Source organism: Solanum verrucosum, unplaced genomic scaffold (genome assembly GCF_900185275.1).
Source record: "Solanum verrucosum unplaced genomic scaffold, falcon-dt-bn FXZP01000036.1, whole genome shotgun sequence".
In the NCBI taxonomy this organism is placed as follows: domain Eukaryota; kingdom Viridiplantae; phylum Streptophyta; class Magnoliopsida; order Solanales; family Solanaceae; genus Solanum; species Solanum verrucosum.
Window position 1 is genome coordinate 1,392,386 of NW_026020253.1, and position 10,151 is coordinate 1,402,536.

At 30.5% G+C, this 10,151-nt stretch overlaps 1 protein-coding gene across 1 annotated transcript in view; it reads right to left on the reverse strand.

Moving 5' to 3' along the window:
- Positions 1-630: 630 nt before the first annotated feature.
- Positions 631-10,151, reverse strand: part of LOC125833116 (uncharacterized) — a 16,311-nt gene continuing 6,790 nt past the window's right edge. The window contains exons 2-5 of the mRNA XM_049512261.1: positions 2,016-3,818; positions 1,620-1,931; positions 1,468-1,534; positions 631-1,380 (exon numbers count right to left, since the gene is read on the reverse strand). Coding sequence (XP_049368218.1) covers positions 631-1,380; positions 1,468-1,534; positions 1,620-1,931; positions 2,016-3,818 — 2,932 coding nt within the window. The remainder of the gene's footprint in view (positions 1,381-1,467; positions 1,535-1,619; positions 1,932-2,015; positions 3,819-10,151) is intronic.

Consider the following 10,151-nt stretch of genomic DNA (forward strand, 5'->3'; position numbering starts at 1 on the left):
GGTATTTTTATTTTTGTAATGTTGAAATTCCGACCTCCGGAGGTCGGTTTTTTGCTGCAAAACAGGCAGCAAATTGCTGCAATTTTTAGTTGCCCACCTGCATATTTATACCAAAACAACCCAAAGCCAAATAAGCATCATCCAACCAAAACAAACCAAAGCCAAATAAAATTCATCCAACCAAAGCCAAATAAACTTCATCCAACCAAAACAACACAATATTTTCAACATATACAAACTATTTCAAAATAAACTTCATCCAACTTCAAAATAAACTAAAATACGATCAAATTAAACAATTCTAAAAATATAGAAGACTAAAATGTCAAATAGATACAACTACTCTTCATCACCCTCACTCTCCTTATCATTCTCATCACCCTCCTGATCAGATCCATCACTGCTAGCCGGACATGGAGGAAGAATATTTCCTGATTCAAAAAGAAAAGTTAGTTGGACCTGAAGCGCTGCATACCTCTTGTTCGAACAAATATATCAAACAAATTTATCATAACATAAGGCTTAATCCAAATAGTCTTTCACAATGTCAAACAAATGTTAAGACTACTAAAATATAAAGTATACTCAAATATGAATAGCTAAAAATCCACCAACTAAACATACAAATTGTTATTCATCCTCTTCGGAAGTTTCTTCATCATCTATCCATTCACATGCATTATCTTCGGAAGTTTCCTCCTCATCTATCCATTCATCCTCTTCGAAAGTTTCCTCCTCATCCTCCTCCATATTTGTTGGCATATCTAACTCTTCTCTATTAACTTCTTCTAAAATGTGATCAGGATGCTCCAAATTCATTTCTAACTCAGCATCCACTACTTGATGAACACTTGATATTTCATTTTGATATGCAACATCCAATTCATTCTCAACTTCCACTCGCCCCATCGGTTTTGTTTTGATTACAACCCACCAATTAGACTTATCCCTACGCAACGGATAAGGAGCATAGTACACTTGCTTAGCATTTTGTGCAATAATAAAAGGATCATAAGCCTCATACTTCCTAGTGTGCTTGACTTCAATGATATTATGCTGCTTAAGCTCCCTCGTACCTCTTGGAGTTGGATCAAACCACTTGCATTGGAAAAGTACTATTCTTTTGATTGGCCAACCCGAATACTCCAACTCTACAATCTCCTGTAGGACGCCAAAATAATCAACATTCTCATTTTGATTTCCATTATCACCTTTAACCCAAACACCACTATTATTAGTTTTCTTATTCTTTGAGTATTTCTCTATGGCAAATTTAAAACCATTTACGTTATATTGGGACATTGTGTGAACTGTAATCGGTCCCCAAGAAATATCCTTGAAAAATTGATCAAATGTGGCAGCATTTTCTGAATTGTAGACCTATATATAATTAGTAAATTAAAAGCAATGTTAGTAGAAGGAAGAGTACACTAATCTCTTAGTAGGTGTATATATTACAACACTTACCCAATTAGTATACCACGTTATAAATGATGGAAACACTTGATCATCACCATATTGGCTCACAAAATAACTGTAGAATCACATTGAAAATACAGTTAGTTTCCTTAATAAAATTGGAGTTGAATATATGTTGTTTACATATTTAATTTTCTTACTCTAAGAAGGGTTGGACTTCTGGACAATTCAACAAGACATGAAGCTCTGCAGATTTTTTCTCCTTTTCGGTAAGTTTGTGCAATGTACGCTTTTTTGAACCCTTACCCGGTTGGTTGAAGATTGATAATGATTGTACTGCAGGATCATTCCTAGTAACATCATGTCGATTAGGTCTGTTTCTCAAACACGACACATAATCATCAAAGTAGTAAGAACAAAAGTGGGATCTTTCTTTAGCTAGATATACTTGAGCCATACAGCCCTCCACCCTATGTTTATTCTTAATACCCCTTTTAGACTTGCCAATGCTCCTGTAAAATCTTATATTAGATATATAAGTTCAAAAGATATATTAACGATTTATGAAATAAGAATAATGTGTTATAGTTACTTACCGCTCAAAAGGATACATCCACCTATATTGAACTGGACCTCCCAGTAGAGCTTCATGAACAAGGTGAATAGGAAGATGTTCCATCACATCAAAGAACCCAGGTGGAAGAATCTTCTCCAACTTATTACTAATAACAACTATATTTTTGGCCATCCGAACCAGATTCTCTACTATCAATGTGCTGGAACACAAGTCTTTGAAGAACAAACTGATTTCTGCCATCGGTTTCCATATGTTTTCAGGCAATCCACAAAAAGCAATCGGAAGTAATTGTTCCATAAAAACATGACAGTCGTGACTTTTCATCCCATGCAATATTCCACGCTCAATGTCAACCTTCTTTCCCAAATTTGAGGCATATCCATCTGGCATTTTCAAGCTTTCCACCCACTCACAAATTTTTCTCTTTTGTTCCATTGTGAATGAATAACTAGCCTTGGGCTTAAGTAACTTGTTGTTGGCAGACTCCTGTAAATGCAACTCCGGTCGTCTACAATGTTCTGGTAAGTCAAGTCTAGCCTTAACATTATCTTTTGTCTTGCCAGTTACATCCATTACAGTGTTGAACAGATTATCAAAATAATTCTTTTCAATATGCATGACATCGAGATTATGTCTAAGCAAATTATCCTTCCAATAAGGTAACTCCCAGAATATACTCTGTTTAGTCCAATTATGTGCAACACCATACCCATCAAATTTGTACAATGGTTCCTCAGTTACCTTTGGAAAATTTTGAACCCTTTCCCAAATATCATCACCCGTTAATATTGGGGGTGGACCATCTCGTTCAGTTTTATTCTTTTTAAATGCATATTTCTTTCTCCTAAACTCATGATCAGGTGGCAAGAACCGACGATGACAATCAAACCATGAATTCTTTCGGCCATGTTTTAATGTGAATGATTTAGTATCTTCCATACAGTAGGGACATGCTAACTTTCCAGCTGTCATCCATCCAGATAGCATTCCATAGGCAGGAAAATCATTAATAGTCCACATTAAAGTAGCACGCATGTTGAAATTTTGTTTACGAGAAATGTCCCATGTTTCTACCCCCTCAGACCACAACAATTTCAACTCATCAATCAAAGGTTGTAAGTACACATCAATCTTGCTTTTTGGATTACTCGGACCAGGAATGACACAATTCAGAAATATATACGGGCTTGTCATACACATCTCAGGTGGAAGATTATACGGTGTAATAAACACAGGCCAACAAGAATATGGCGTAGCCCCAACTGAAAAAGGGGTGAAACCATCCGCACACAAACCCAGCCTAACATTCCTTGGTTCAGCAGCAAAATCTGGATAAGTTCTATCAAAATGTTTCCAAGCCTCTCCGTCAGATGGATGACACATGACACCAGGTGGCCTTCTATTTTCACGGTGCCATCTCATATGAGGAGCAGAGCTATTTGATGCATACAACCTTTTCAATCTTGGTATAAGAGGTAAATAATGCATCGCCTTAATAGCAAGTTTCTTTCCGGTAGAACCAATCTTATAGCGAGGGTGACTACAAAACTTACAAGACTCTAGATTGACATCCTCCTTATAGTATAACATGCAACCTTTTTCACAACAATCAATTCTTATCGAGGAGAGTCCTAACTTAGACACCAATGCATTTACTTTATAATAAGAATTAGGAATGTCTACATTGGGATCAACTAATTCCTTCATAAGTTCTATCATAGAGTCCATTGCTCCTTGAGAAAGATTATTGTCAGATTTGATACTTAACAATCTAACTGCAACAGACAATTTAGAGTGTTGACTCCCGTTGAACAAAGGACTACTACAATCACGCAATTGTTCATAAAAGATGTTTGCTTCTTCATTAGGAGCTTCTTCTACATTTTCTCCTTGTTCAAAATCAGAATGCATCCCAAAAGCATCATTAATCATATCTGACATTCTAGAACCTTGGAAATAATTATGCTCGGTAGATCTACTACTTTCACCGACAACAAAGTTATTAAACATAGTGTCACTTTCAACCTCACCATGGCTAGTCCAAACTGTATACCCTGGTTTGAATCCATTCATCATAAGATGCATAGCAACAGTCTCTGTTGTATGATATCTCACATTTTCACAATTAACACACGGACACCTAATCAATCTTGAATTTAAAAAATCATCAAGTGTCATTGCATGATTTATAAATCTAGTGACACCTTCTGCAAATTCTGGAATCATACCCGCTCGACCAGGATTGTTTCTATTATACATCCAACTACGATCAGGATTCATCTACACAAATAATAATGATAATTTTAATTCCATCAACTAAAGAACATTTGAATTTATTTAAACAACTTAACCACTTTCTAAGTCTAACTAGTTTTGACATATTTATTTTAACTTATTTAAACAACTTAACAACTTTAACTAGTTTAGTTTTGACTTAATTCGAACAACTAAATCCACCAACTAAACCACAATATTTATTTTAACTTATTTAAACAAACTTAACTTTTTAACTTTAACTACATTAGTTTTGACTTAATTCCAACAACTAAATTCACTAACTAAACCGACATTATTTATTTTAACTTATTTAAACAACATAACAACTTTTGAACTTTAACTACATTAGTTTTGACTTAATTCCAACAACTAAATTCACTAACTAAACCGACATTATTTATTTTAACTTATATAAACAACATAACAACTTTAACTAGTTTAGTTTTGACATAATACAACAACTAAATCCATCAACTAAATCACATTATTTATTTTAATTTATCTAAACAACCTAACAACTTTTTAACTTTAACTACATTAGTTTTGACTTAATTCCAACAACTAAATCCATCAACAAAACCACATTATTTAATTTAACTTATTTAAACAACTTAACAACTTTATAACTTTAACAACTTTTTAAAGCTAAGTGTCAACACTAGATGGACACAAATCGATCTTCCAAGAAAATCAATTTTGTCATCTATAGGATCAACTAGTGTTGATACTTATGCTTAACAAACACATTATTCCTAAATTAAAGCTTAATAGCAACACTAGATGAACACAAATCGATCTTGCAAGAAAATCAATTTTGTCATCAATAGGATCAACTAGTGTTGATATTTATGCTTAACAAATTTATTATTTCTAAATTTAAAGCTAAGTGTCAACACTAGATGGACACAAATCGATCTTGCAAGAAAATCAATTTTGTCATCAATAGGATCAACTAGTGTTGATACTTATGCTTAACAAACACATTATTCCTAAATTAAAGCTTAATAGCAACACTAGATGGACACAAATCGATCTTGCAAGAAAATCAATTTTGTCATCAATAGGATCAACTAGTGTTGATATTTATGCTTAACAAATTTATTATTTCTAAATTTAAAGCTAAGTGTCAACACTAGATGGACACAAATCGATCTTCCAAGAAAATCAATTTTGTCATCTATAGGATCAACTAGTGTTGATACTTATGCTTAACAAACACATTATTCCTAAATTAAAGCTTAATAGCAACACTAGATGGACACAAATCGATCTTGCAAGAAAATCAATTTTGTCATCAATAGGATCAACTAGTGTTGATATTTATGCTTAACAAATTTATTATTTCTAAATTTAAAGCTAAGTGTCAACACTAGATGGACACAAATCGATCTTGCAAGAAAATCAATTTTGTCATCAATAGGATCAACTAGTGTTGATACTTATGCTTAACAAACACATTATTCCTAAATTAAAGCTTAATAGCAACACTAGATGGACACAAATCGATCTTGCAAGAAAATCAATTTTGTCATCAATAGGATCAACTAGTGTTGATATTTATGCTTAACAAATTTATTATTTCTAAATTTAAAGCTAAGTGTCAACACTAGATGGACACAAATCGATCTTCCAAGAAAATCAATTTTGTCATCTATAGGATCAACTAGTGTTGATACTTATGCTTAACAAACACATTATTCCTAAATTAAAGCTTAATAGCAACACTAGATGGACACAAATCGATCTTGCAAGAAAATCAATTTTGTCATCAATAGGATCAACTAGTGTTGATATTTATGCTTAACAAATATATTATTTCTAAATTTAAAGCTAAGTGTCAACACTAGATGGACACAAATCGATCTTGCGAGAAAATCAATTTTGTCATCAATAGGATCAACTAGTGTTGGTACTTATGCTTACCAAATATATTATTTCTAAATTAAAGCTAAGTGTCAACACTAGATGGACACAAATCGATCTTGCAAGAAAATCAATTTTGTCATCAATAGGATCAACTAGTGTTGGTACTTATGCTTACCAAATATATTATTTCTAAATTTAAAGCTAAGTATCAATACTACATGGACACAAACACATTATTGAAAACAATTGTACTTGAACTTTAGAAATTTAGAAGCACCAACCTTATCTCCAACTTTGATGAAAGAAGCAATATAGTCTTATATCAACTTTTTTAGATGTTGAGCTTCCTCAGTTGCCTAGCACGAAAAGTTCTAAAATTAGTTATATATAAACTTCAAATCCAAGAATATTAGTTATATATATATATATATATTCTCAAGTTTCAATTCAAGTTCATATATAATTTCTAAACTTAATTAGTTATATATTCAAGCTAATTAGTTCCAAGTTCAAGTTATAATTTCAAGTTCATATTCCTAATTAAGTTCAATTTATAGTAAATTCAAGTTATAATTAATTATAAGTTCTAATTAAGTTGTAATTCAAATCCCTAAAATTCTAAATTCAAACTAGCTAGCTAGTGTCCCAACTTCAAACTATTAAATTAGTCCTAACTAAGTTCAAGTTCAAATTCTAATTTCAAGTTCAAGTTCTAAGTTCAACTTCAAGTTCTAATTTCAAGTTCAAGTTCTAAGTTCAACTTCAAGTTCTAATTTCAAGTTCAAGTTCAAATTCTAAGTTCAAGTTCTAATTTCAAGTTCAAGTTCAAGTTCTAAGTTCAAGTTCAAGTTCTAAGTTCAAGTTCAAGTTCAAGTTCAAGTTCAAATTCTAAGTTCAAGTTCAAGTTCTAATTTCAAGTTCAAGTTCTAATTTCAAGTTCAAATTCTAAGTTCAAGTTCTAATTTCAAGTTCAAGTTCAAGTTCTAAGTTCTAATTTCAAGTTCAAGATCAAGTTCTAAGTTCAAGTTCAAGTTCTAAGTTCTATGTTCTAAGTTCTAAGTTCTAAGTTCTAAGTTTTAGTTCAAGTTCAAGTTCAAGATCAAGTTCAAGTTCAAGTTCAAATTCTAAGTTCAAGTTCAAGTTCAAGTTCAAGCTCTAAGTTCAAGTTCAAGTTCTAATTTCAAGTTCAAGTTCAAGTTCTAAGTTCAAGTTCAAGTTCAAGTTCAAGTTCTAAGTTCTAAGTTCTAGTTCAAGTTCAAGTTCAAGTTCAAGATCAAGTTCTAAGTTCAAGTTCAAGTTCTAAGTTCAAGTTCAAGTTCTAAGTTCTAAGTTCTAAGTTCTAAGTTCTAAGTTCTAGTTCAAGTTCAAGTTCAAGATCAAGTTCTAAGTTCAAGTTCAAGTTCAAGTTCTAAATTCATGTTCAAGTTCTAATTTCAAGTTCAAGTTCAAGTTCAAGTTCTAATTTCAAGTTCAAGTTCTAAGTTTAAGTTCAAATTCTAAGTTCAAGTTCAAGTTCAAGTTCAAGTTCAAGTTCAAGTTCTAAGTTCAAGTTCAAGTTCTAAGTTCTAAGTTCTAAGTTCAAGTTCAAGTTCTAAATTCATGTTCAAGTTCTAATTTCAAGTTCAAGTTCTAAGTTCAAATTCTAAGTTTAACTTCAAATTCTAAGTTCAAGTTCAAGTTCAAGTTCAAGTTCAAGTTCTAAGTTCTAAGTTCTAAGTTCAAGTTCAAGTTCTAAATTCATGTTCAAGTTCTAAGTTCACGTTCAAATTCTAAGTTCAACTTCAAATTCTAATTAAGTTCATGACATTCAAACATTCATCTTCTACTCATAACACTTCAATTACTAATTTCTAACTTCAAATTAACACTTTACTAACTAGTCCTAAAATCAAATCCAAAAAAATCTCAATTTAACCTCAAATTACATATTCTCAAGTTTAAACTAGTTCTAAAATATAAAAATGCTAATTCTTCACTAACTAACAATGCCCAATTTAAAAATGTCTAATTTCTTTTTAAAAAAACCTTAAAATACAAAATCTTCAATTATCTATACCTAACTAACAATAATCAAATCAAATTAACAATTGAATAACACAACCAACAAACAAAAACAATAATATACTAACAAACAATCAATTATAGTTACTAGCATTAAAGCCAAGTATTAATACTAGATGGACACAAACACATTATTCAAAACAATTGTACTTGAACTTGAGAAATTTAGAAGCACCAACCTTATCTCCAACTTTGATGAAAGAAGCAAAATAGTCCTGTATCAACTTTTTTACATGTTGAGGTTCCTCAGTTGCCTAGTACGAAAAGTTCTTAAATTAGTTAAATATAAACTTCAAATCCAAGAATATTAGTTTTTTTATATATATATATATATATATATATATATATATATATATATATATATTCTCAAGTTTTAATAAGTTCAAGTTTCAATTCAAGTTCATATATAATTTCTAAACTTAATTAGTTATATATTCAAGCTAATTAGTTCCAAGTTCAAGTTATAATTTCAAGTTCATATTCCTAATTAAGCTCAATTTATAGTAAATTCAAGTTATAATTAATTATAAGTTCTAATTAAGTTGTAATTCAAATCCCTAAAATTCTAAATTCAAACTAGCTAGCTAGTGTCCCAACTTCAAACTATTAAATTAGTCCCAACTAAGTTCAAGTTCAAATTCTAATTTCAAGTTCAAGTTCTAAGTTCAACTTCAAGTTCTAATTTCAAGTTCAAGTTCTAATTTCAAGTTCAAGTTCAAGTTCTAAGTTCTAAGTTCAAGTTCAAGTTCAAGTTCAAATTCTAAGTTCAAGTTCAAGTTCTAATTTCAAGTTCAAGTTCAAGTTCTAATTTCAAGTTCAAGTTCTAATTTCAAGTTCAAATTCTAAGTTCAAGTTCTAATTTCAAGTTCAAGTTCAAGTTCTAAGTTCTAATTTCAAGTTCAAGATCAAGTTCTAAGTTCAAGTTCAAGTTCAAGTTCTAAGTTCAAATTCTAAGTTTAACTTCAAATTCTAAGTTCAAGTTCAAGTTCAAGTTCTAAGTTCTAAGTTCAAGTTCAAGTTCTAAATTCATGTTCAAGTTCTAAGTTCACGTTCAAATTCTAAGTTCAACTTCAAATTCTAATTAAGTTCATGACATTCAAACATTCATCTTCTACTCATAACACTTCAATTACTAATTTCTAACTTCAAATTAACACTTTACTAACTAGTCCTAAAATCAAATCCAAAAAAATCTCAATTTAACCTCAAATTACATATTCTCAAGTTTAAACTAGTTCTAAAATATAAAAATGCTAATTCTTCACTAACTAACAATGCCCAATTTAAAATGTCTAATTTCTTTTTAAAAAACCTTAAAATACAAAATCTTCAATTATCTATACCTAACTAACAATAATCAAATCAAATTAACAATTGAATAACACAACCAACAAACAAAAACAATAATATACTAACAAACAATCAATTATAATTACTAGCATTAAAGCCAAGTATTAATACTAGATGGACACAAACACATTATTCAAAACAATTGTACTTGAACTTGAGAAATTTAGAAGCACCAACCTTATCTCCAACTTTGATGAAAGAAGCAAAATAGTCCTGTATCAACTTTTTTACATGTTGAGCTTCCTCAGTTGCCTAGCACGAAAAGTTCTAAAATTAGTTATATATAAACTTCAAATCCAAGAATATTAGTTTTATATATATATATATATATATATTCTCAAGTTTCAATTCAAGTTCATATATAATTTCTAAACTTAATTAGTTATATATTCAAGCTAATTAGTTCCAAGTTCAAGTTATAATTTCAAGTTCATATTCCTAATTAAGCTCAATTTATAGTAAATTCAAGTTATAATTAATTATAAGTTCTAATTAAGTTGTAATTCAAATCCCTAAATTCAAAATTCAAAATTCAAAATCTAACTAGTACTAAAATCCCAAAATCTAACTAGTACTAAAATCCTAAATTCAAATTAGCTAG